The 27,857-nt window shown below is 47.2% G+C and overlaps 1 protein-coding gene across 1 annotated transcript; it reads left to right on the top strand.

Moving 5' to 3' along the window:
* Window positions 1-196: 196 nt before the first annotated feature.
* Window positions 197-26,235, top strand: ASB9 (ankyrin repeat and SOCS box containing 9). The gene is made up of 7 exons (XM_032389625.1): window positions 197-481; window positions 8,276-8,355; window positions 15,879-15,986; window positions 18,517-18,667; window positions 20,948-21,082; window positions 22,336-22,527; window positions 26,029-26,235. Exons 1-7 carry the CDS (start codon window positions 391-393, stop codon window positions 26,151-26,153), a joined length of 882 nt encoding a protein of 293 aa, XP_032245516.1. The 5' UTR covers window positions 197-390; the 3' UTR covers window positions 26,154-26,235.
* The last annotated feature ends 1,622 nt before the right edge of the window (window positions 26,236-27,857 follow it).

Here is a 27,857-nt window from a genome sequence, read left to right as displayed (position 1 = left end):
TCCAAAAAGTTACAAACTGGCTTTCCTTCCTGATAAACCAAGGCTTCCTCACTGATTGGTCTCAGTTTGGGAAAGGACGTGACATCAGCAACTTTGCAGACTTGGGGCTGGGGGGCCGTTGTGAGCTTTGGCCAACCTCCAGGCAGCTAGGTGGAGCATGTGTGTGCATGCGTGTGTGTGTGTGTCTGGGCGCGTGCGTCTGTCTGACCACAGGTAGTGCTCAGATTACCCCGCCTGTTCTGTTCTCTGCTGTTCTCTACCGTCTGACCAGGACGGTGCGGCTCAGCCAGCCCCAGCACTGGAATTCCCAGGAGCAGGGGGAGCATGGAATTTGGACTCTCCTGAGCAACTGAAGTGGAGCACGGAGCTTGCCCGGCCCAGGAGAGCACCATGGACGGCGAACCACGGGGCAGGAACAGCAAGTTCCTGAGGCCAGGGGACCCTCCTGACACCAGGCTCCTTTCAAACCCGTGGATGGGGGGTGAGTCGATGGGCTGCGGGGGAGGCTGTCTAACGTGCTTAGGGGAGGAGAGGGCGGGGTGATCGCAGGGGCTCTATCTGGGGTGTGTCCGCAGCTCTGGAAGGTATCTATCCTTTACATGGTTGTTCAGAAAGGTGTACACCTCTATCTGCAGAGTCCCAGAGACCGTACAAAGTCAGTTGTCACAGTTTATTCACCAGTAGAAACGTCAGCTCCAAAGAATTATCCTTTGTGGGCCAGATGTATCATGTATATTACATCGGAGGTATAAAACTTATAAATAGGATATTTTTACTGCCAAGAGATTTATGAAAAGGTCTTAGGTATTTGGCATGTAGGTGGGGCTGAGTTCATAAATGATGTCCAAACACTGAGTCCTGATTGATTCACTTTAAAAGGAGACTTTTTTTTTTTTTTTAAACTTTGGAGAAGCATCTTACGGGGATGAATCTCACCTGTCAGGTGGTGGCTTTGCTAACTATAGAGTCTCGTGCCTCTGGGCAACTGTCATTTTTTGTGAGCATTCAGCAGGTGCCTGGTGACTGAAAGGATTCTGAAAAATGGGTCTAAGCATTAGAGGAGTAATGATGACTTTCAGATTCATATTATTAGCAAGGCTGCCCACAACACTTGTCTATCAGAGGGGCAGTATGCAGGGACTGAGCAGTTGGGTAGGATTTATTACTCTAACTACAGCTGCTGAAAGGGGGAAAAAACCCAGAGGAAATAAAATAACAAAATGCCTTCCCTCCCACTGACTGAGCGGATAAGACTGCCGTGTATCCAATTCTACTTGTAAAAGGAACAGAGCACTCCACGGTAAGTAGGATTTGGATCCGCAAAGGCAGAACTGGACTAATCAGGTTTTTTGAGCACAAACTTGGAGCAGTAGAAAGCAGAGGGGCACCAAAAATTGCTTTTAAAAAATGAATTTGATAAATATATTTTTAAAGCAGCAAATTATATTTCCAAGTTCATTTGGGAAAGAATCAGTAATCTGGATGACTTCCACATGATTATTTTATACCTAAGTATGATGTTTATTTTTATTTCCACTCCAGAGAGGGGTGGCAGCCACTTTTCACTGATTAGGGTTTCTAAAGGTCCTAATCCAACTCCATTTGGGGCAGGATTGGTGGGTGGAGGGGAGCAGGTGCCCATATACTCAAAGGTCTGGTGCTTAGAAAGCAGACACACTGTCTCAAGTACGATGCAGATAGTCTTAGGGAGTCTGCTGAGGACCAGTTTGGAGAGATGGAACTCAATCATGGAGCTGCAAAAGGCTCGGTGGAGTTAAGCCTTCATGAGGCAGGGAATTGAGAGCCATTGATGGTTCTGGAGTGGAGCTCTGGCAGTAAGGAAGACTGTAAGTAAATGAATTTGGTGGTTACAGTCAGGATGGATGGTGGGATCAGGGGAAATTCCTGCACTAATCCGCTGGTTCTCCAGGTGTCTCATGCACGGGCGTCACCCGGACGGTTTGCTCACATGCAGATGGCTGGGCCCCACCCCCAGGGCTCCTGATGCCCTAGTAGGCCTGGGTGAAGCCTGGGAGTCTGCATTCCTAATAAGCTCCCAGCTGACGCTGATGGTGCTGTTTGGGGACCAGGCTTGGAGAACCATGCACTCGCTATCTAAGCATGGAGCTTACATTTGGCTCGAACTTGGGAAATGACAGAGAAAGGGGAAACGGGTGACAATTTCAAAGGAGAGAGCGTTCAGGGTACGTTGCTTGATTAAATATTGGGACTAAAGGAGGGGAGGCAGCCGAAACTGTAAAGTTTTGAAGGCTAAATTAATGTCAGCCAAGGGGACGAGGTAAGAGAGAAGCTGGGGACGGGAGCTGGCATGGGAGCAAAGTGAGGAAGGGAGGACGGGGCTTCTGCTTTGAACATAAAGCGCACAGCGTGACCATGTGGCCCGGACGCTGGGAAAGCGATAGGTCAGGATGCCGAGACCTCAGAGTGTTCTGCAGGGGCTGTGCTGAAATTCTGGGAAAGGAGAGCTGGTCCCATGGCCCAGAGCTGAGAGCCGGGGATGGAGCCCCGGGGCTGGGCCTGCAGGTGAGCGCGCAGGACCAGTGAGTTACAGAAGCAGGAAGAGATTCGGATGTCGTCATTCCCCAGGAACTAAAGGAAGAAAAGTTTCCAAAGAAGCAGAAGTCACAAGGGCAGATGGCAGGACACCTCTGCTCTCCTCCTTCCTTGTCCCCTGCCTCTGACTGGCCAGGCCCCCCTCACCTTCTGCCCCCCAGCCCGGCCACTGCCACCACGAAGCCCTCCCGGGCTTCTCTGCTGCTCCGTTCCTGAGTGGAGCCCGGCTCCCCCTGCTTGGCACCAGCCCTGCCCCTTGGGCACAACCTCAGTTCTAGCTGAATTGCTCTTGGTTATGCTTCTGCCGTCCTGGCCTTGGTGAGGTGTGGAACGTCAAGTACCCAGAACGCTGTTTCCCAATGACCCAGCCGAGAGACTCAGCTCAGGTGAAGCGTGTCCCCCAGGACAGGACCAGGTCAGGGGTTAACTAGGGCCTAGGTGCTGTTCGTCTGGGGGAACTTGGCTGCCGCCTTTCTGGCTTGCAGGTCTTTCTCGGCCTCCTTCTCTGAAGCCAGGGACCAAAGGATATGCAAATGGAGCCCAGCTCTTCGTAGAGACTGGTTTAATGCCTTGGTCCTCTGCCGGGAGCAAAAACCAAACGAACGGACAAAGGAATGTCTTTTTTTTTTTTTTTTTTTTTTGCCCTGAAAATACCTTGTTATGGGTTGCATTCTGTCTCCCCACAAGATAGGTTGGAGCCCCAACCCTCAGAACGTGACCTTATTTGGAAATGGGGTCGTTGCAGATGTAATTAGTTAAGATGAGGTCATTCTGGAGTAGGGTGGGCCCTAATTCAATGACTGGCATCCTCATAAGAAGAGGGGAGAAAGACAGGGAGAAGGCCTGTGACAGCAGAAGCCAAGATTGGGGTGACACGTCTAACAAGCCAAAAAACCCAGAGAAGATGGACGGTCACCACCTGAAGCTAGAGGAGGCAAAGAAGGAAGGATTCTTCCTTAGAGCCTCTGGAGAGAGCATGGCCCTGACAACACCTTCCTATCTGACTTCTAGCCTTCAGAACTAGGTGACAATGAATTTCTGTCGTTTTAAGCCAACTTTGTCACAGCGGCTCGAGGAAACCAATGCATACCTACTCGTAGCAACTTAGGAGAATACACTGAAGGAGAAACGAAACACCACCCATAACCCACTGAGTAGGTCACCACTCCTGCAGGTTTTTGTAGAGAAATTTCTTTCCTCACAAAGTCGAGCCCACCCTGTAGGGAGTGGGCTCACATTTAAGGAGCAGACAGGCACAGACAGGCACGGAAAGGAAGCAAGCCCATGCGCTCATGGTGGATTTTGAGATATCGGGGTGCCTCGGCTTTTCTGGGGAAACCTGCCTGACCAGGCAGAATGGGTGCTGCCGTGAGGTCCCTGTGGAGAAGGCAGCCTGAGAGAGAGAGAGACAGACAGAGACCAAGAAAGAAGAGGCTGGGCGATGGGGCTGGAGAAAGAATGACAGTGGACAGGTCTGACTAGCCCAAGAGCTGCCTCAGTGGGCCTTTCTGTTTCCTGTTTCTGTTTCTTCCTCCTCTTTTCGTTTGTCCTGAAATCCAGCCAGGGTCCATCATAATTGTGACCCCAGCCCCCAGCTCCTCTGCTGTGTTGGTGCACACCCCTGAGCCTCCCCTTACCGCGTCCCGTAGGCCGAAGGCAGACGCTCCCGCCCTCTTGCGGCCACCCACCCTCCCTTTCTGCCCCTTGACCTTGCAGAACGTTTCCCGGGAGGGAGACAGATTTATGCCACTGCGTCAGAGCTCAGAGCTTCGTTAGTAGCTCTCCCCAGAATGTACCAATTAATGCCTTTAAAATCTCTTCTGAAATAATGGAAAATTAAAAAAAAAAATCATTCCAGAATTGCAATAAAAATGAAATGACAGCCTTCCTAATGCACTGCAGGGTTTGACAGAGACTCGATTTAAGAGAAAGGTAGGTTTTGGGGCGCCTGGGTGGCTCAGTTGTTGGGCGTCTGCCTTCGGCTCAGGTCATGATCCCAGGGTTCTGGGATCGAGCCCCGCATCGGGCTCCCTGCTCGGCAGGAAGCCTGCTTCTCCCTCTCCCACTCCCCCTGCTTGTGTTCCTGCTCTCACTGTCTCTCTCTCTGTCAAATAAATAAAATCTTAAAAAAAAAAAAAGAGAGTGAAAAGTAGGTTTAATGGCACTAATTGGAGGACTGGTGGAGTGGGCTCGTTAGGAGCGTGGCGTGCCCCATTTTCACCTCGAACCCCGCTGCTGTGTCTCTGGCATTGCCAGCGACCCCACTTGGGCGTCGATTTTCTGGCAGTAAAACCAGTAGACCCTGGCTGAGCGAGGGTTCAGGAAGAATCCTTAACATACACTCCGGGCTGTGTCGTGTACAGATAATGGCCCTTGAGTTTCAAAGATGGTGGTGGGGTCAGTGGAAGAGGGGATGGTGACCTTGAGTCCCCTCTTCATCCAGTCTCCTCCTGGGAGCATTTGCGCCTTCTGGCGGGAATAGGTCCCCTTTCCTGGCCTGCGTGCTCTCTCTGGCGTTAGCAGGAAGGCAGGCAAAGCTGCCATCCATAGCTCAGTGCCTGCCTGGGTGTGGGTTCCGGAAAACCCTGGGGAAACCTCTCCCTGATCTTCCCAGGCAGGACCCACACAAGACGTCCGTCTCCGCCATCTCTTCAGTGTGTTCCAGAGCGAAAGAGAGTGTGTGGGGACCAGTCCCTGTTGCAAATTACGGTGTTTACTAAACCGTGTGTGTGCATGTAGGCGTATAGATACATATCTCCATGCTCTCGATGCTAGAAAAATGTCCCCCTACCCACTGTCACGATTTTAAGTCTTTACATAATCACTCAGTTGTTCAGAGACCTGCTGAGGCTGACGTCCTCGTATAAATGTGAGATGAAGTTTGGCTTTGCCAGGACCCAAGTTTTTCTCCCGGGCAGGAGCGATAGATGCGTTATGATAGGCTTACCGAATGCTAGTCTGAAATGACTTTAAATTAGAAAGGGAAGTCTCCTACACTGCTGACGGGAAGATGAAGTGGTACGACCCTTTTGGAAAAGAGTTTGGAAGATCCACAAAAGGCTAAACACTGGGTGCCCGTGTCCTACAGCGCTTCCACACCTAGGTATGAAGCCAAGAGAACTGAAAACGGCCACGCACAGATTTGCGCATGAGTGTTCATAGCAGCGGCATTAATAACAGCCAAGAAGTAACAACAACCCAGGTGTCCATCAACTATGAGCGAATAAATAAAATGCGGTCTATCTATACAGTGGGTGTTACTTGGCCATGGAAAGGGATGAAGTACTGATACGTACTATAACGTGGATGGACCTTGAGACCTGACGCTAGGTGGAAGAAGCCAGTCGCAAAGGACCGCGTACCGTGTGATCCCACTTACATGAAATGTTCACTTTGGCAGATCTATAAAGACAGACAGTAGATCAGTGGCCGCCAGGTGTCGGGGACAGTGAAACTGGGGAGTGACTGCTAATGGACAAGGCGTTTCTTTTGGGGATGATGGAAGTGTCCGAAAATTGACACCATAGTCATAACGGTTGCACAACTCTGTGAGAACCAGTGAGTTGTACACTTGAGGTGGGTGAAGGGATGTGGGTTATAAGTCAATCAAGTTGTTAGACAGACAGACAGATGTAGATGGTCAGCCTCCCACCATGTGCACCAGGGCAACACCCTGTGCTTCTCGATGACACAGACTGTGTCTGCTTTGTAAATACCACATTCTAAAGTCGGGGCACCAACCTGTTGCAGGTTGCCTTTTTTATTCCTCTTAAAGGAGTACGCAATTCTTTATTTACTGTAAATGGAAGGAGTAATGGTTTCAAGACAAAGGAATAGAAAGTAAAGCCCATTTTTGTCTCTAGTTGATAATATAATTGCATCATTTTTATGAAATCTGAACAGAGTTACAATTTAGGAAGCAAATTACCTGCCCGGACTGTTTAGGCTGTCAACTCTAATTATCCGAGCTCCCTTTAAGAAAGGGGAATGTGCCAGGTATGTTTCTTACCAGCTGAACACTTGGAAGGAAAAATGGATTAATCATCACGCACATGGTGATCCATTCAGGTACATTTGCAAATTTCTTTTAAAACGGATTTTCAAAACCTTAATTTTTGGCTCTTCCTTCTCACTCAAGATTTTGTGCGGATTGTATTTTGCATTAGCTCTGAGAGTGCAGAATTAGTTGTCCTTTTAATTCTAACTTGGAGACAGATCTTTCTGTATCTGTAGTCTGGAGGGTAGGCTCCAAGCCCTAGAAACAGCAATATTTTTTTCCTGAGAGAATCAGGAACCTCAGAGAATGCTGCGAGGCCATCAAGTTTCTATTGAGCATAAGGTTTTGGAGATAGGAAAAGCCATTTCACGTAAGGTACTCGTAGTGACCCCAGAAGGAAAGCATTGGATGGACTGCATGTCGGTAGGCTTGTTCAGCTTCCTCTTACCTATAAATGCTTCATGAATCCATCTGGAAGGATAGTAATTTGCTCCCTGGGACAGATTTTCCAGGGCCTTGATAGCTCCAGATAGCAAGGCAGACCTTAAGCCAACGCGTGTTAAGTACAAAATGTCCTAGCCTCCTCTTTTCTGGCTTTTTCGGTTGGTAAGGCGGTAGTAACTGCCCTGGTTGCCCAGGTCTCCGTAGGTTTTAGGAGACACACCGGTTCCTTTAGGAGGCGTGACTGCTATCAGACCATTCTGCCTTGTCACATTCTGACTTCCTATGTTTGTTCTGGAAATCAGACACAGCTTGAGATGAGGAAAATCAGGTCTCTGCCTCATTCGGGTTACCTCCACATTCAATTAGAGAGAGGAAACCATTTAATATGTTGGGATAGGGTTTATAGGCTTCCTTCCGAAGAATGTGTATTCTTCCTGTATGGTCGTAGAATACATTTGCTGTTTGAAATAGCAGTGATGGTGGGGTATAATCAAGACTCTGCTTAATGGTAGGGCAGGGTAATGATAGTAGCTAATAGGTATTGAGCTGTGGGTAAGTTTATTGCTGTCCTCACATGACAGGGAAGGAAACTGAGGCTCAGAGCCTGTCCAGGGACCCACAGCTCAGAAGCAGCCAAGCGGGTCTGAATTCAGAGCTCTCTCAACCACACTGGCATGCTTCCTTTTGGGGTAGATGATGTCCCCGTTACAAGGTCAGACTGAACTCTACTTTGTGCTTGATATTGGGACAGAAGATAGTCCATAAATAGATATGGTTCTGTTTAGATCTGATTTCAAACCTAATGGTGTATGTAATGATGTGATTACTACTATTAGTATATGGTGCTGTTTGCCGAGATACCAAGTTCGGATTTCATGCAGGAAGCTCGACTGGCCACCACAGCTTAACACGCTAATGCTGGTAATTAGTGAAGCTCTCACTTAACGAAATGGACCCTTTGCCTTTGAAACCAGTATGTAAATGGAAGTCCAGTGGTCAGTCATCCCAATCTACCTCTTTTGTCCTCAGTTTGGAGACTGGCTGGAGTTCGTTCTTTAGCTATCTCGACATTTCACATAAAATGTGTACTGGGAGCATCAGTAGAAGGGGGAAATGCTGAAGGGCTCATGGGAGTCTTGGCTGATTGACTCCAATGTCTCCATCCAGGAAGACCCCTTGGGCTTTTATTGATGGGCGAGGATGCGCCTCGGGTCTATAGCGCATTAGCAGGATGTAACCTGTTCCTCTCTTTCCATGCAGATGTTGTGTCTGATTGGTCTCCTGTGCATGAAGCTGCCATCCATGGACGTCTGCTCTCTCTGAGGAACCTCATCAGCCAGGTATGTGGCTTTTGAAAAAAAAAAAAAAAAGACATTAAGAATATCCTATCGCTCACCATGCTGAGAAAAAAATCAGTCTGATTTATTAAGATAGAAATTTCCTCTTTGGCAAAATGAGGTGAATCCCGACCCCTTTAATCATTTCTTTATCTGGAGGCTGGCGTAAATACTAGAATTTAGTATAATTCTATGCACATAATAGGTACTATTATACCTATTGGGTGAATAACAGGCAGATTAGTGCATTCAAGTTGCTTTCACTTTACTCCATAGACTGTGTTCTTGAAAATTATCACGCAAAACAGTTTTTCTCAACTGGGGCAATTTTGCCCCTTAGGGGACATTTGACAATGTCTGGAGACATTTTTGGTTGTCACAGCTGGGAGTGGGGGTCGGTGGGGAGTGCTACTGGCATTGAGTGGATAGAGACTGAGGATGTCACTAAACATCCTACGTTGCGCAGGACAGCCCTCTACCTCAGAAAACTATCCAGCCCCAAATGCCAGTAGCTCGGAGGTTGAAAACCCCTGGTATAAAAGAAATGCTTGAAAATGTCTTTTTAAATATGTAATCTTACCATTTCAAAGACCTTTTCAGTCTTACGGAACCTCTAGCTGATAGTGGCTCTGCCCAGTTTGATACCAGTTTTTCCGCTCCACAGGTGTAATTTCAAGTACACATTAATTTGAGTTTTGCTGGTTTGAAATTATTGGGAACTTAGGCAAAGATACTTGTAAAAACAGTTGAAATCATCATTCAAAACTCTAATAAAAGTTTTTGTTCAGAATGTTCTGTTTTCTGAAAAGACTATAGATCTTTTCAGGTGGGAGCTCTTGGCCCTTTCTGTACCCTGGACCCTTTGGCAGTCTGGCAAAGTCCGTGGACCCCTTCTTGGCCTAATGTTTTAAATGCATGAAACCCAATACTGAGAAGATCTATCAGATTAGTGAAAGAACAAATGTGACATGGTGATACAAACTGCATTAAATGAGATTTAGTGGCGATTCCAGTAACTACCATATTTTCTAAGTGGGTTGAGTGGGTACTTGGAGATATTTTAGATGTCTACAACAATCGTAATGCAATAAAAGTGTCTGTGATTGCTCTCAGTGACAGTCGTATGTACTGCTATTACCACTGTGGTTTGTTGTCTGGATTCCTAATGGAAGGACATCAGACATTTCAGGTAGTTGCCAGTGAAAATAAATGTTTTAAATTAAAAAAAAAATTCCAATTTCATGGATCTATCTAGAGTAAGAAATCCTCCTGTAAGATAACAATTTCTAAAGAAGAACTTCAGACTACCCTAAGCCACTATCTTAAGCTGCTTATGGTAGCAGCAGCCTATTATAAACAGAAATCTAGATAGTAACACATAACTCTAGCTAAAAGCAGTTAAGCTGCTTCTCAGAGAAAATGAAACATTTACCTTATTTTGATAGGATGAAAAATGATCACTGTAGCTTTTATATATCACTTATTAAATTGGACCCATACTCATTTATAATCAGTATTTATATGTTTACTGCACATCACATGGAACCATATCTTTAAGCTCTATCACATTTTTTGAGCAACTTATCTTCTTGGAACCTCAGTTTCTGCCTTCATAAAATGAGCATTCCAATAACGACCTGTATCAGTCAGATCTTGCTGGGCAACAAACCACCCCGAACGGAGGGGCATAATACAATAAACATTTATTTCTGGCCAACGAGTCCTTGGGTCAGCCAGCCTAGGCTGGGCTTGGCTGCAAGCTGTGGGTTGGGGGCAGCTCTCCTGCATGTCTCCCATCCCTCTTTGAGCCGCCTACCTGAGGAATTTCGTCCTCAGGGCAAAAGGCTGGAGCACAGCAGGGCAAGCCCAGCCGGGCAGAGTACTTCCGGTTTGTTCATGTCACATCTACCAACATCCCGTTGGCCAAAGCAAGTCAGAGGACCAACTCAAGGATGAAGGAAGTACATTTTATCAACTGTGAGGTGATGGCAAGGGTGTGAATGTATTACACTGCTATGGGAGAGTAAAGAATTAAGACCAAAAATTCAGTCTATTAGGTTACCTTATGTGGGTCTGCGAGGATTAACTGAGGTGGCGTCATGTAAATTACCTATTCCAGTTACCGTCATCACACATGGTATTTATTTTCTGATTACAATCTAGTAAGACTTCGGCTAATCAAAGAATAATGACAAACACAGTTGCTAAACCAAACATATTTTAGGAAGGGAAATAAGACCAACATTCAAATGTCTATGAAACAAAGAGAAAAGAGAAAAGAAAGAGGAAAGAAATTCTCGTTTGGCCCAAGAAGGGAGAAACTGAATCCATAACTGTTCTTCACCATGGCTTCACATTAAAATATCTGGGATGTTTTAAAAAAAACAACAATGCCTGGGCCTCACTCCATATATTCTGATTTAAACTAGGGCAGTCTTCATGCATTAGTAGTTTTTTTTTTCAGATTTTATTTATTTATTTGAGAGAGAGAGAGAGGGAGAGAGAGGAGAGAGAGGGGGGCAGGGGCAGAGGGAAAGGGAAAGGAAGAGAGAATCTCAAGCAGATTCCCTGCTGAGTCCGACTTGGGGCTCGATTCTGTGACCCTGAGACCATGACCTGAGCCAAAATCAAGAGCCAGACACTTAACCGACTGAGCCACCCAGGTGCCCCCCTGCTTTGGTAGTTTTTTAAAAGCTCCTGTAGAACGACTATGTTCAAGGATTTTTTTTTCTTTCTTTTTTTTAATTAGCATGATGTATTATTTGTTTCAGGGGTACAGGTCTGTGATTCATCAGTCTTAAACAATTCACAGCGCTCACCATAGCACATACCCTCCCCAGTGTCCATCACCCAGCGACCCCATCCCTCCCACCCCCCTCCACTCCAGCAAACCTCAGTTTGTTTCCTGAGATGAAGAGTCTCTTATGGTTTGTCTCCCCTTCCGGTTTCGTTGTTCAAGGATTTTTTTTTTTAATAAGAGACCATTATGATAGTGTAGGAGAGAGAGAAAGGCAATTGGATGTGAAAGAAATAGTAGGAGGAAAGAAACAAAAAGACCAATAAATTGGATTTCATTAAAATTAAGAACTTCTTCATCAAAAGGCAATATTTAAAAAGCAAGGAGGCAAGCCACAGATGAGAAAATATTTGCTATGTATGTATGTACATCCATCCATCTGTCCAATGAAGGGCCTGTATTCCTTGTCTAAAATTAATACAAAAAAAGATAGGCAACCTGACAGAAAAATGAGTGAGAGACTTGGACTGGCACTTCGTAAAAGGGGTTATCCAAATATTCAGTAAATGTATCCCACTATGCTGATTAGTAATTGGGGTAATTCAGATTTCACGTAGGAGATGGTACCTACCAGCTCTTCCCAGCGGAAGGGGTAAATGTGAAAAGACCGATGATACCAAGCTTTTTACCTGTGTAGTGATAACATGTATATTTTCTTTATGATAATTCACTGAGATTGACACTTAGGCTGTATGGACTTTATTGTACTTCAATAAAAATTTATTTTAAAAAACAGTAGCAGTTTGTTAGGTCAGCAGAAAGCAATCATGGTACCATGGGACCTTAATTTGGTGGTTCTCCATCTGGACTGCACATTAGAATCGCCTTGAGATGTCTGGGATAAGGTGGGGCTCTTAGAAATCCTGATACCTGACTTCAGCCTCCTTTGATTATATGGCAAATGCTCTGAGATGCAGCCCGGGTATCAGGAGTTTGAAAGCTCCCCAGGTGATTCCAAGGCACAGCCGAGACCGAGAACCTTAGCAATAAGGTCTGGCTGCAAGCAAGTGGTGGAGACTGGCTGTTCAGTTCCTTGAATAAAACTCCTTATGCTGCCCCCTGCAATCCTCAAAGGGCTAAGTCACTACCGAGTGGAAACGAGGAACGATCCCGGTGTTCTGAAACATCAGATCTTTCAGATGTGGCAGCTAATGGAAGGCTAAGTGGTAAAGAATAAGAAGAAATCTCAGATCATGACTGCCTGCAAGTTACAGCGTGCTAAGCATACATCATTTCTTAGTCCTTGTAACAACCTTATAGGGTAGGTACAATTGTCCCCATTTTACAAAAGAGGAAACTGAGGCTTAGGGAGATAAGTAACTGGCTCAAGGTCACACTGCTTGTTAGGTGATGGTGCCAGCATTTGAACTTGGGAATCACGCTGCTTATCCCCCCCCCCCCCCGAGGTCTCCATCCTAGGTATGAGACAAGATAGTGGGGCCATTCAGAGAATTCGGGCTGGCGAGACAAGGAACCCTTTTCAGGGAGAGTTTGGTTGTTGGCAGAGGCTCAGTTTATGTTGTTAGTTGGGTCTCTAGGTGGTTATGTCTTAGCAGGGAATTAGAAACATGTACCAGGGGCAGAGATTTAGTTTTGAAAGCCGTATACAATATGTAGAGAGTATTGAGAGAAAAAAGAAAGGATCTGAGGGCAAATCCTTGAAATGCCTGCATTTAGGAGATGTGAGGAGGAAAAGGACAGAGTTAGTGAGAGAGACAGAAAAGGACAGTAGGAGGTCAGAGATCGAGCTTTTTTCAGGGAGAACTTGGTTTTCGAAGCCAGAGGAGACGTTTCACGAGGTTGGAATGAATACATAGCAAATTCAGAGGTGGAAGGAGGCAGAGGACAGGGCAATATATATTGGATTCAATAAGTAGGAAGTCTCTGGTGATCTTTAAAAGCAGTTTCAGCAGGATTGTGCTGGTAGATGAGAGAAGGGCTAGAAGTAGAGACAATGGGGACAGATTATTTTTGAATAAAGGGGAGGGAAGCAAAGGGGAGAAGAGCCTTCGATGGAAGTTTGGTAGAGGGTCAGGAATGAAGATGGGAAGACTTCAAAACGCAAAAGGAAAGTGTGCCTGAGGAGGAGAGAGCTGGGGAATGCATGTGAGAAGGTGGCTGAAGGCAAGTCATGAGGTGGCAGAGGGACCGGGTGAGGTCGCGGGCTGTTGGGGCGAGCTCAGATGTTTCTTTCTCAAAGAAAGGAGCAATGGAAGAACAGAAGGCTGGAGACATGCAGAGAGATTTTAGGGGTGGGGAGAGGGGAATGTAAGAAGTCCTCACATCAGGTGTCTTTGATCTCCTTGCTACAGCAGGAGGGAATGATGGGTTTGATGAACGTGAGGGAGACAGCTGCTCGTGAACCTTCTGCCCTGCGTGTAGAGAATGATGTGTCAGGTGTGTACAGGACAAAGGAAAAAGCCGAACCTTCCTGTAGTCTTCAGGTTGGTTCAGGCGGGGGGGGGGGGGGGGGGGGGGCATGTGGTTTGAGGCTGGAACAGAAAGCTGCCAGGTACCGAGCGCTGTGTCACTGTGGGTGCCCAACCCCCAGGCCCCGTCAAAAAGAGCATCTGATGATAGGCTGAGATTAGGGACAATTGATTACAGAAAGGGTTAAAGATAAGCCATTTAATCCATGTTTTAAAAACCTGAGAACCCACTGGGGACCGGACTCTGTGTGAAGTAATGGGTTAAAAATCACCCGATGATATTCTAGGATTCAGATTTGTTGATAGTTCCGACCAGTTGCCACCATTCATTTAAAGTAGCGCCGTAGCTCAGTGAGGGACTATATGGGCAGTCCTACATTTGCAAAGTGAACCTGAAGGTAAAGGACCCTCTTTGTCATGTGCTTACATAATGTGTGGTGAAAACTTTTTGTATTGTGACTCATTTCTTTTTTGCATTTTCATTTACCTGGGTTTATGTAGAAGTACCCAAATGATTGCTTAGAAATGGCAATGGTCTCAAAAAAAAAAAAAAAGAAAGAAAGAAAGAAAGAAAAGAAATGGCATTGGTAACCGGAGGAGTACATTGGTAATAACAGAACACCTAATATGTAATTCCTTTAAAGGGCAAGTCTTCTTTCATCTCATGATCTGTTGCCCCGGGGAGTTACGAATTTCTTGTGTTTTCTAGCAGTGTGAGTGGAAGAGATTGGACAAATATAGAGCATTGGGGGGGGGGGCAAAGAAGGATCTGAGAACAAATCTTTGAGGGGATGTCTCCAATTAAATAATAAAATAAAAGAGCAGATGCCACGTTCAAGTCCATGGGCAGCACTTGTGAAGGGATCAACGCGATTTTGAGTCAGTGGTCAGTAAGCATTTATTCAGTGCTCATTGGGTACAGAGGGGATGCAAGGTTACAAAGGAGGGGAAGATGTCGTCCCTTCCCTCCCTGTGAACAGCAGGGCCGGGGGGGCAAACTACTGTAAGGGATGTTGGAATTTCTCATTTACAAGAATAATTTACGGGTTATTTCGAGTCTCCCAGAACCCCTCCCCAGGTCCACCCAAAGAAAGGCTCTGGATTCAGGATCCTGTTGACTCAGGCGTATGTCTATGAGGTCACCCATCAGAGAATAAAAGCCAACAGGACAGGATGATCAGGAGGCTGACTCATAAATGTCACACAAGTGGAAGAATGTTTGTTAGGAATGATGATGTGGGAGGCAATTCATTGGAATGATTTTAGGCAAATTTTAACTATTAGGGGAAGAAAAGGTACAATGTATTACCAAGTCATTAAACTAACCATGTTCTTAACTAATGTGTCCCAAGAAAAACAACTTTTATTGTACCCAGTTTCCTCCTGTTAAGGATAATGTATTCCATGATCAGGACATCTCTGGAGCCTCTCCTGGAGTTCTTTTGATATTTTGCTTGGTTTGGGCTCATAATCCATCTCCTGGAGAGCGTATTTTCCCAGAGGTTGATGAACCAGGGCCTTCTGACAACTCTCTTGGCTCTTCGGACCTCGAGTACCTAGAGTGAGAACGTAATTGCCCCTCAGCCTTAGGACTTTCTGCCTCTGTCTGTCTGTGGAGGTTCACCTCATGCTTTGGCCCTGTGTTAGTCATCTCGTGCTGTGTAACAAATTACCCCCAAACTCAGCAGCTTCATGTAATAGACCTGTTTTAGCTCACAGTGTCTGTGGGTCAGGAATCTAGACACAATTTACCTGGGTCAGGGACTTGTATGAGTCTGCAGTCAAGGTGAGGGTCAGAGATGGAGACATCTGAAGGCTCGACTGGAGGTGGACCTGAGTGCTAACTCACTTACGTGGCCATTGGCAAGGTTCAGTTCCTCCCGGGTTGTTGGACTGAGGGCCTCAGCTCCTGTGTGGCTGTTGGCTGGAGACTGCTCTCCGATCCTTGTTGTGGACCTCATCGAGACAAAAAGCCAGCAAGTGAGAGGACAAGAGAGAGGGAGAACAAGATAAAAGTCAGTCTAGAATGTGTATCCCCAAGAGTCAGATTGCTGGGTCACAGGGATGCATCTTGTCAACTCTAGTAAGAGGCTGTCCAACTGTTTTCCTGAGTGGCTGTGGCATATTATCCTTTCACCAGCTGCACGAAAGTTCCTTTTTTGTTTGTTTGACGACATTAGCAACACCTTAGCGTACTGTCAGACTGGGAGCATTGTCATAGGGCTGGATGTGTGGCTGGAACGCCACCCTGTGGAGCTGTGGCTTTGCACCCCTTACTCTGCCCACTTCCTCTCCTGCAGGGGTGGCCCGTGAACCTCATCACCGCAGATCGTGTGTCCCCACTCCACGAGGCCTGTCTCGGAGGTCATCCCTCTTGTGCAAACATTTTATTAAAGCATGGAGCTCAGGTAGGTGTGACTCAAATAATGTCTTAGAAACCATGACAAATGCCCATTTCCATCCCTTTTGAATAATTTCTGGCATTTTTGACCGGCCTGATTTGAAGGTGGAAGAGGGGTGTTTTTCAAAAGTATTACATCTATCAAGCTTCTTTGCCTTAGCGATAGATGAAGTACTGAATTTTTAGCTAGGGAGTAATGGTTTGAGTCTGCATCATTTTCTTTAACAGTCACTACTAATAAATAGCTGTTGGATTTCTGCCTTTGTTCCCATGGCTGGAAGGTAATGAAATATTATAGAAAATATAGAACGTTTGGCCCCATAAGACTTGAATAATGGTCCCAAACCGTGTCTACCATTTGCTAATATCGGAAACTTGGATAAGTTATTTAGGTTCTGAGCTTTAGAGTCCATAGCTGAGAAGAGGGGGAAAATAACAATGAAGCTGTGTGCCCCCAGCGGGCGATTACCAAACACTGTTTCTACCCGTTATATTTGGCCATGTGACAAGCTACCGCAACTTAATGACCTAAGACAAGAGCCATTTATTTATCTCACAGTTCCTTGTGCTGGCCAGATAGTTCTTCAGGTCTGGCCTGGGTTGGCTGGCCTCAGCTAGGCTAACTTAGGCATTCCAGGTTAGCTGACAGGTTGGCTGGGGCAGACTGCTTCGTGATGACCCTGCTGGGGTGGCTGGGGAGACAGGAAGCCTCTGTGTGGCCTCTCTCTCATCCTTTCCCAGGCGGCCTGGCCTGCTTCCCCTGGTAGCAGGGATGCCAAGAGCATCAAAAGAAGGCAAGCTCTCGGCTTGCCTCCCATTTGCTCTTGTCACATTGAGCAAAGCAAGTCCCGTGGGCGAGCCCAGATTCAAGGATTGGAAAAGAAGTCTCCATCTTGTGATGGCAGGAATTGCAACACTGCGTCGCAAAGCGATATGCGTACTCTGCAGAGAATCTGTAGTCGTTTTTGCAAACTACCACCATATGACAAGCGTGAATACTAAGGTGGTTGCTAGGAGCACACAGAAGTGTTGCTGGCCTTTTCTGATGGGGCGAGAGAGGAAATCTGAAGAGGCCTCCTGGGGGAATGATGTCTAAGCCAAAACGCGAAGGACCTGTTGGAATCCGCCCGCTGAGTCGTGGGTTGGGGCAAGTTACGGGCTTCCCACCCACTGGGAAGAGCAAATGCAAAGACTTGGAAGCGGAAGTGAACAATTTTTTTTTTTAACTTCAAATCACTTCTTATGGCCGCAGAGCAGAGTGGGTAAGAGGGGCCAGAACACAAACAGCCTCATTGTCCCTGCCAAGAAAATGGGCTTTGTCCTGAGAGCAGTAGTAGAGAGCCGTAGGTGAGCGCATCACCGGGTTTATACTGGGGTGAGGAAAACTTACTCCACTCGTGGACACAGGGCTAGGACAGTGGAGAGGCTGAGAGACAGTTGTAGGAAGCCTTGCCCTCTGAGGGTTGTTGAGCACTCGCGTGCTCCTGGGAGGGAGTGTCCCCTTAAACTTGGCACCCTGGACATCTTTTGTGCCTCACTAGTCCTCGCCTTCCTTGGAAATGGCTTGTGAGAATGATTTCATCGTCTTCATAATATCTTTGCTTAATAATGTAGAAAATTTGCGCTTGGCTTTGCTCTTCCCTATTTGATTATAGCCCAAACACTGCGAAGTCAGATGTGAACTTGTAAGTTTTGGTCGGATTTCCAACGTTAGAAAAGATGGCCCCAGGGCGCCTGGGTGGCTCAGTTGGTTGAGCGACTGCCTTCGGCTCAGGTCATGATCCTGGAGTCCCGGGATCGAGTCCCGCATCGGGCTCCCTGCTCGGCAGGGAGTCTGCTTCTCCCTCTGACCCTCCTCCCTCTCATGCTCTCTGTCTCTCGTTCTCTCTCTCTCAAATAAATAAATAAAATCTTAAAAAAAAAAAAAAAAAAAAAAAAAAAGAAAAGATGGCCCCAAAGACTCTAGTTTGATGGCCCTGTAGGACACTAACCAGTCTTGTATCTATTAGCAGATTTATTTCAGCATTTAATTGACTGAAGATATAAATTCTCCTTTGAGCCAGCGGTACCATCTCACCGGTTCTCTCATTAATGAACGAGTTGAAGAAAATCTTCGGCACATATTCACCCTCTATTTCTGTGAAAGTCCTGTTTTAAATTTTTTAAAAATAATACATTAACATCTCTAAAAGGTTACTCTCACTGCTGGAAAGGATACTGGATTGGGGTGGGACGGGTCTAGAATGGAATGTTTAAAGCAGGGATATTAGTTTGTAAACTGTATAGGATTATCCTGACTAGTTTCAAAGTTCATGTTCCTGGGGGCAGGGAAGTGAGAGAATATTCGGTAACATGTTCTCAGTGCTTTACCTCATTGAGTTTTTCACAGCCTTGTGGAATTTGGCATTTTTGTCCTCATTTTATAGCTGTGGAACCGAAGGCTCAGAGAAGTTAGATAGCAGCTTAAAGTAGTGGAGTCTAGATTTGAACCCGGGACAGCCCACTGCCTGCCTTCAGCCTGGAGCTTTTCTTTCCAGGTGAATGGTGTCACTACTGACTGGCACACCCCGTTGTTTAATGCGTGTGTCAGCGGCAGCCAGGACTGTGTGAATTTGCTTCTGCAACATGGGGCCAGCCCCCACCCGGCGAGTGATCTGGCGTCCCCCATCCATGAAGCAGCTAAGAGAGGTAAATCTGTTGAGAATTTACGTTTTCCACCCCTCCTTCAACAGACATCTTACTGTTGTGAGAGGAAGGGTGTCTTTAGGGGATCTTTTCTCAGTGTGGGGCCCTGGGACCAGAAACATCAGCCTGGCCTGGCAGGCGATTGCAGATTCTTGGCCCCCACGCCAAACCCATTGACTCAGCAACTCTGGGGTGGGGCCCAGCCATCTGTGTTCTGTTTAGCAAGCATCCAGGTGATTCTGATGCACAAAAAGTTTGGGAATGACTTTTTCAGAGCATCTGGAATGTTGTTCACGGCTGTGGTTCTGGAACAGGGTCTGGCACATGGTAGACTATCCATCAAGATGTGTGGAATACATTGTTGAACCCATGACCCCAGAAAAATCAAATTTTTATTTTTTTAAATAATTTTTAAAAAAGATTTTACTTATTTGTTTGACAGAGACAGCGAGAGAGGGAACACAGGCAGGGGGACGGGGAGAGGGAGAGGGAGAAGCAGGCAGACGCTTAATGGACTGAGCCACCCAGGTGCCTCTCAAATTATTTTATAAAACAAATTCTATTTTTTTTTTTTTTAGGGCCCTAAAGAATATTGTCTCAGGGCCACCTAGGTTTTCTTTTTTTAAAAAATATTTTATTTATTTATTTGAGAGAGAGAGAGCATAAGCAGGGGGAGGGGCAGAGGGAGAAGCAGACTCCCCGCTGAGCAGGGAGCCCCTTCCCCCAGATCAAGAGTCGCATGCTCCACCGAGTGAGCCAACTACCCTTAAAATCATATTCTTTTTTTTAAAAGACTTTTAAAATTTTTATTTATTTTTCAGAGAGGGAGAGAGCACAGGCAGGGGGAGGAGCAGACGGAGAGGGAGAAGCAGACTCCCTGCTGAGCAGGGAGCCCAACACGGGGCTCGATCCCACGACCCTGAGGTCATGACCTGAGCCAAAGGCAGACACTTAACTGACTGAACCACCCAGGCACCACCCCCCCACCTAGGTTTTCTAAGTGAAACAAACTTGCAATTTTTGGAAATATAAGATGCTATATATAGCTCAGGGTAATTCTCCACCATGCCCGGCTTTACTGAGTTATCATTGACAAATGAACTTGTATATATTTAAGGTGTACTAACATGATGACTTGATAGACACCTACATTATGAAACGGTTACCACAGTCAAATTAATGAACACATCCATCGCCTGATAGAGTTACCATTTTTTGTGTGTGGGGAGAACACTTAAGATCTACTCTCTTAGGCAAATTGCAAGCATACACTGTGGTATTGGTGCGTACAGTTGCCATGCTGTATGTTAGGTCTCCAGAACTTCTTCAGCTGGGGTGATTCTTTCCATAACACCATAGTTTTCCTGATATTCTTAACTCTGGTACAAAACAATGGCAAGTTCTGCTTCTCCCCATTGTCACCATCATGGCCACACGTGGCCAGAAGAGTGTTTATTTCCCCAGTGGTGTCACAGAATGGCTCCCCATGAGCCTTTACAGCAGCCCTATTTCACTGAATCCATCCCTATGATAATTATCTCCCAAAGCATTGACTTTTCTTCGTTAAGAGATCGCCTGGGTGGCTTGGTTAAGCGCCTGCCTTCGGCTCAGGTCATGATCTCAGGGTCCTGAGATCGAGCCCCGCATCAGGCTCCCTGCTCGGCGGGAGGCCTACTTCTCCCTCTCCCACTCCCCCTGCTTGTGTTCCCTCTCTCGCTGTGTCTCTCTCTCTCTGTCAAATAAATAAATAAAATCTTAAAAAGAGAGAGAAACGCAAAGGAGTACTGTTTAAAGCATGACATTCTAGACCAAGCAAGAGCGATTCGGCTTTCACCAACCTAGTTTGCCAGGCTGGGCCCCACTCGGGTTGGACCGGGCAGCTGCTTCTCAGCCTCGCCTGTGTCCACGGTGGCCTGTTTCTCCCCGGGCCGGCCGTGGGTGAGCTTCTGGGCTGCCTCCCCGGGCCCATGGCCCATACCATGCCCTTTCTTCTTCAGGCCTACCTGCAGTCCCTGTTCCTCCAGCCCTCTGCCCACTCTCCCTTCCATTTCTGTATTCAGTCTGATTGAAAAGCCACAGCCACTTGGAACAGGTTGCTGGTTGCTTCCCGTGGCTCGGAAACCCCAGTGGAGTTCCGCCCGGAGCTGCAGAGAGAGAACCTCCTCCAGGCAACCCAGTAACTGGGAAATAGCTTTTGGTCCGTGCAAGTGTAAGCACGCAGGAGAGAGGGAAGGTGGTGTTTCCCTGGCTAAGAGAATGTCTTTCTTCTGCCCTGGGCTGCAGGCCACGTGGCATGTGTGGAGACCCTTGCGGCCTACGGGGGCGACGTGGACCATGACATTGGCCACCTGGGCACGCCGCTCTATTTGGCTTGTGAAAACCAGCAGGTGGCCTGTGCCAAGAAGCTTCTTGAGTCAGGTAAAGCAAAAAGCACATGAAACAAGGAAAGAAAATGACAAGTAACCTGAACGTCTTTTAAAGCCATTTGTATTGTAGCAGGGGGAAGAGTGTGGGCCACGGCGTCGGACGAGGTCAGGGTTCGGGGTGGCTGTGTTCCCGGGGAGGATAGATTTTACACTGTTCGCACTTTGGCTCTCTCACTTGTAATGAGGACGATGATGATGAGCGTATCTCCTCCCAGGGTGGTCCTCGGTGATTGTCTGTTCTCCTCCCCTTCCGTCTCACCTCCTCCCTCCGGCCAGTGGTTCTTAGCCTGGCAGGACTGGTACAGCTGCTGGAGCCGGGCTCGGCCTCCCCCCGGGGCCTTCTTCTGCAGTTCGCCTTGGTTTGGAGATTCAGCTTGCCCCATTTTTAGCTCATTGTCGATCTTCTGTGTTCCTCGGAAAGCCCTGTGTCACATCATTCTTTTTCATCTCCCTGCTGTTGTCCAGACCCTTCTTCAGCCTTGGAACTCCACTTCATCACCCTTGTAATGACCTGAGTCCTGCTTATTCTTTAAAACTCCAGTAACCCTTCCCTTCCCCTGAACGTTCCTGTGGTTCTTGTTGCCTTCTACTCATTTGGCAGCCATTGCCATGAATTAGGAGATTCATTCTCCTTCTCTCTCTCTCCCTCCCTCCCTCCTTCCCACTGTCCTTTTCTCCCTCCCTCATTTCCCACACCCCCAATGCTCTAGGTTGATTTTAAGCTCCTCGTCAGGAAAGGGTAGGGTTTCTCATCCCTCACAAAACCAAGAACAGTACCGGAACAATCCAGTTGCTATTTGTCCAGTGGGCATCGTTTTCCATTTTACGATGGGGACAGCAGCTCAGGCAAAGCCACATGTCCCCACATGTCCCAGTGGGAGCCCGCAGCCGGCCAGAGTGGGGATTTGTAGAGAGTGTAGGGATGGAATTGGCTTGGGGTGGTCCTAGAAATCCACCTTACTCCTGAAGAGAATTTTTCTTGTAGGTAGCGCGCCTGTGGTCAGCACTCAGAGGCAAGGTTTTAACCTCGTATGCTATATAGCTCATCTTGTACCTTCAGTCACATCATCTGATGGCACTTTCCCCATCTTATTCAACGGAATGAAGTCATCTCCCATTTTCCCGGGATTGTCAGGCCCACTGTCGAAGCGCTTTTGTTAAGGGATTTTGGGGCACAGTGCTGTGAGAAGGGGGACGCTTGGACTCTGCTCCCTGGCTGCCTCTGTTATTCTTGTGACTCTTTAGGAGCCAGCGTGAACCAAGGCCGAGGTCTGGACTCCCCTCTTCATGCAGTGGCCAGGGCGTCCTGTGGAGACCTGGCACTGCTGCTCATGGACTTCGGAGCGGACACCCAGGCCAAGAACGCCGAAGGCAAACGTCCCTCGGAGTTGGTGCCTCCAGAGAGCCCCCTGACGCAGCTCTTCTTGCAGAGAGAAGGTGCTTCTCCTTTGCCCGAACCTAAGCCCTAACTCATAGCGACTCCTGCGGGCTCTCGCAGGAGGCGGGTACTTACCGAGTTCTGACTTCTGATACTGTATGAAAGACCGTTCTCTGCCGCCAGCGAATGTGGGGAGCTGAGATAATCTAGTGTTCAACAAGGTATGGTCCCGGTTACGTGGTAAAGAACCATCTGTCGCTTGGGATGTTGAGACAGGCTGTTTTGGATGATCTCGTGTTCATGTATGGGGTAGGCCAGCTTTGAAAGAATTAACAGTGTTCTAAACTTTTGATATTACATCTAAAACATGCTTTAGAATGATGCAACAGAATCCTCTTCGGGGTTGTACCATGCCCCCGGGATGCGCTACACATGGGCCAAACTACTGCACTTGCTTTCTGGGGGCAAGAAGGCTACTCGTTAAGTGCTACAAGGTCTTCCTTTAATGATCGACAGCAATCTGAAGACATTTACTGTTGCAAGTCAGTCAACACCTAAGTCCACACTCCCCCCACAAATAGGAACCGACGCTTGCAACCCAAACAACTAAACACTGTCATTGAGAGCCGTGCAAGGGGGGGTAGGGTGGTGAGGTTGGGGGTGGGCTGGGAGCAGAGACCCCTCCGATGGCGTTCCTAATTGTCCCTTGTAACGGAGAGCAGCCAGCTCAGGATCTGCTTTTTTACTCAAGTGTGGGTTTTGTTACGTTTTCGGGGTTGTGGGACTCTGAAGCAGGCTTCCCTACCTGGGCGGTTCTGATGGCAGGTTATCGGGTTGTATTCTGCCTGCACGCGGAGGATTAGGCTTAGCTCCATGCAAAGTTGTAAAGTGGCCGCAGAATCTTCCTCCTCCTACTCCGACAGCCCAGCATACTTGCAGCCAAAGCCCTGCCTTAGGGCCTCCGGATGAGGCCTGTCCTCCGTGAGCAGTGTGCATAAGGCACAGCTCAGTAGAAACCCCTTTACGTTAAGCAGTGTGACTAATCATCACCAGGCCACTCTACCTGCATTTCGATGATTGTTTTTTAAAAAATTCTGTCTATATATAGGGCCCATTTCTCCAGCAGGTCAGATGACACAATGCTTGGGGCCCATGTTTTTAGGGGCCCATAGAAATGTGTTCATTTCTTTTAAAATCTGAAGGAAGAAAGGGATAAAACTCAACCTGGATTATGTGTGTCTTTATACCGACAGAGTGGTAAAATACCATTTTTTTTTGACTTGGGAAAGAGATCCACAAAAGCAAAAGTGCCTCATGGCCCCCTAAAGTTACAAAGTCGTGCACACACACACACACATGCATGTGTGTGCGTGCGTATGTGTGTATATATGTGTGTGTGTATCCATATCTATATATCAGTATCTATATCTACAGTCCCTCATCCCCTGCCTCAGCAAAAAATCCCATTGGATTTTCAAATTGCCCCCACTGACCCTTCCCTTCTACTCGATTCCCCAGGCCATTCGTAGGCACCTGCATTGTCTTTCATTCCTTTAATTCCCATTTTGGTGACAGTGTGGTCAATGATCGCACTGGTTTATAAAATGTCATTTGTTCCTCGAGAAAATTACTGCTGCTTTTGCCTCCATGAGTCATTTTTGGGGTTTTGGTGAGGTCACCTCTCAGCAGTCTGGAAGCCCACAGGGCGTGGGGCCAGGCCAAGTGCAGAGAGCCAGACCTGCAGATCCAACACAGCAAATTCGGTCTCTGGATGTCCCAGGAAAGGAGTTCGGGAGTATTACCACCCCACTGGCCTCGAAAAGCGTCTAAAGCAGTATTTACTCACGGCACACAATGAAAACTAAAAATGACTCTCAGCCCAGCATGGCAGGAGCTATAGTGGGTTTTCAGCTCTATTTCTGGGACTTAAGGCTACACTTGTTGTGCATCACCCTACTTAGGGTAAACAGCAGGTATCCAATTAGTAGCGGTAGTTGCGCTGACCTTCCTCGGATGTCCTGCTTTTCTGCATCTTCCGATACTTCTTTATCCATACGTCCCACAGTTGTCCGCGCCCATGTGTCTAGCACATATGATTAGCCACGTCCTTCAACCTTCCTTAGTGAGATGGAAGTAAGTTCAGTTTCCCCACCGAGTACTTTTTGCAGTTTAACATATGCCTTGAGTCCACCGGGAAGCAGTTCATTAGTAGCTGCCTTGAGTCCCCTGAACAGAGTCCAGAAGGTGCCCTAAGTCCCGATGGGGGCCTTGTGAATGTGCTCGGACGTCCGCATTGACAGGACTGCATTGCTTTCTTTGGTTGTGGAGGGGTCTCTTTGCACCCGTCCTTTTCTCCATCAGCCGAGGAGGTGGGCAACCCGCTTTACCCTGCGGCTTATAGGGCTGCTGTCGCAAAGCCAAGCCGCTGTATCCTTTCACTCGTGTTCTCAACCCTGGCTCCACGATAAGATGACCTGGGGCACGTGCCTTTAAAAAATCCGGATGCGCAGGTTCCACCCAACGTGAACAGAAGCAACGGCCCTGGGGTGGGGCCCAACGTCCTGTGGTTTAAAGCTCCCCCTGATAGGTGCTTCTGAAATGCAGCCTGGATTGAGGGCCACTGCTCTATGGGACTCTAGAGGGTATATAGCTTTGCTTTTGTGTGTGTGTTTAATAACAAAAAGAGAGTTCCCATTACAGTTTGGTGCAGGGGTGGGGGTAGGGGGAATCGTTTCCTATCCTTCTACTTCATAGTGGAGTTTCTCAGCCTTAGCATTGGTGACATTTTGGGCCACTTGGGGACTGCTGTGCACCCTAGGATGTTTCGCGGCATCCCTGGCCTCGACCCGCTAGATGCTCGTAACACCTCTCCCCCAAGTGGTGACAAACAAAAGTGTCTCCAGGCTTTACCAAGTCTCCCTTCCTTTTCCCTTCCACCCAGCCCCCTGTTGAGAACCACTGTCCTAAAACGTAAGCTCTTGGCTGGTTCCCGATGCAAAGTTTGTGCTCGTTTACTTTTCACCTCTGAGTTGAAGCATTGGGTTAGCTCTGAATGCAGAACAGAAAACAAAGGCCTGGAGAAGATAACATACCCGTAGGCTTCACTGATAGCTCAGTATATTCGAATATCTCAAAATTGCTAAATTATAAAAATGTTTGTATCTAGAAATGCCTTATTTTTTTGGAAATACCTTATTTTTTAAGGTAAAATACAAGAAAGCTGTTAAACGAGAATTTCGTTTTCATTATTGGGAATTTTGTGTGGCTTCCTAATTCCAAAATTAGCTGCCTTAAGCCTCCATTAGTGAGACTAAGCTTTGACTTTTTTTTCCAGTCTGTTCTAAATCAAAACCGAATAAGCTCATTTCAGCTAGCTACCAGAAAAAGAGAGAACGTGGCCTAAAAATGCCTCCTACTACAAAAGCCCGAAAATGGTCTTAAGCAGAACCATGTTATTTCCCTATGACAATGTTGCAGCTTGTCTGCTGTCAGGAAGGAAAGGAGGAGTAGCCTTAGATCAATGACACCAACGTGTCGCTTGTCTTGCGATCTTTCTCCAGGGCCCCCTTCTTTGCTGCAACTCTGCCGCCTTAGGATCCGGAAGTGCTTCAGGACCCAGCAGCATCACAAGATCAATGGACTTGTCCTCCCCGAGGAGCTGAAACGGTTTCTCCTTCACATGTAAATGTGTCAAGGGACTGGCGTCACAAACAACCCACCCCGAGTTGTGGCCACTGGCATTTTGAAATAAAGTCAGGTTCATAGAGCTTCGCTGGTCTTGTCACTTAGATTTTTATTTTCGCTGGAAACACACTGGGAACTTCTGTATTATTGGTTGGGAGGCATGAGGCCTTTCTGCCCTTCCCTAGAAGAGGGCGGTGAAAATCCCAACTCTTGTTTGAACCGCTTCTGAAGCACGAATTCTGCCTTCCCAGCGGCCCTGCCAGGTAGGTACCATCCCCACCCCCTTCTCCAGGGGAGCCGCTGAGACTCCAGGAGGTCCGTTCGTCCAGTTCCTCACAGTGACTTGAGGGAAGCCAGGTTCCAGGATGGGTTTTATGAGGCTAACCTGGGGACTCTGGCGTGAGGCCGAATTTTCAGACATGACTCTTGGGGCTCCATCTGTTACGTGGGAAGGAGGATAAAGAAGAAAGAGATTTCTTTGTCTACATCTGACTTTTTTTTTTTTTTTAAAGATTTTATTTATTTATTTGAGACAGAGAGAATGAGAGAGAGAGAGCACATGAGAGGGGAGAGGGTCAGAGGGAGAAGCAGGCTCCTTGCTGAGCAGGGAGCCCGATGCGGGACTCGATCCAGGGACTCCAGGATCATGACCTGAGCCGAAGGCAGTCGCTTAACCAACTGAGCCACCCAGGCGCCCCTGACTTTTTTTTTTTTTTTTTTAAGCTTCCCCGTTCTTATGACAAAACCACTACTGCTACTGTACAATGTAGGGGCCATTTCTTTTTCTCAATCAAAATGTCATATACGTGTTAGGCATGTTCTACAACTGGGCCGTCCATTACAGTAGCGACTAGCGCGGTAGTTCTCAACCAGGGGTGATTTTGTGCCCTAGGGGGCATTTCTGGGGCAATGTCTGGAGACTTTTTTGGTCATCACAACTTTGCGGGGGTCAGGGGGGTACCCCCAGCATCTAGTGGGGAGAGGCCAGGGCTGTTGCTAAAGCACCCTGCAGTGCACGGGCAAGCCCCCGCCGCGGAGAATGATGCAGTCCAAAATGCAAATAGTGCCCAGGTTGAGAACCACTTACACTAGCCATCTGTGGCTGGCTATTTTTAAAAACATAAAGTAATTAAAATTGGATAAAATTAAAAATCCAATTCTTCGGTGTCACTGACCACATTTCAGACGTTTAATAACCACACGCGGCTAGGGGTTCCTGTATTAGACAGCACGCGCAGATACGGATCATTGCAGAAAGTTCTATTGCTGCATCGTTGCAGACATTTCTACTGGACAGCACTCTTCGGATGCTTAACAAGTGGATTTTAACTGCCTTTCAGTTTCTGATTTACATGAGACCTGTAATATAGTTTAGTAATAACGGCTGTAGTCCGTCTTCTCTCGGAGAGATGAATTTGGGGCTCCATTGTATCAACAGAAAGAAAGACAGTGTTGTACCGACTTAGGGCCAGTCCTTACCTGTAAGATGACACATGGCCTAGATTATCTCTAAAGATATTTCTGAGATAATTTCTGTGACTCTAAATTCAATTTGCTTTTTGGAAAAAAAAAAAAACGACTTCTAGAATGTGGTTCTAAAATGCCCAACTAGTTACCCAGCAGATGGCGCTGCTGCCACATCGTCACTTAAGCAAAAAGGCTCCTTATAAATGACCCATTGTAAGATGGTTTACAACATGGGCTC

The sequence above is a fragment of the Phoca vitulina genome, unplaced genomic scaffold (genome assembly GCF_004348235.1).
Source record: "Phoca vitulina isolate PV1807 unplaced genomic scaffold, GSC_HSeal_1.0 scaffold55, whole genome shotgun sequence".
In the NCBI taxonomy this organism is placed as follows: domain Eukaryota; kingdom Metazoa; phylum Chordata; class Mammalia; order Carnivora; family Phocidae; genus Phoca; species Phoca vitulina.
This window is presented reverse-complemented; position numbering and strand designations above follow the sequence as displayed.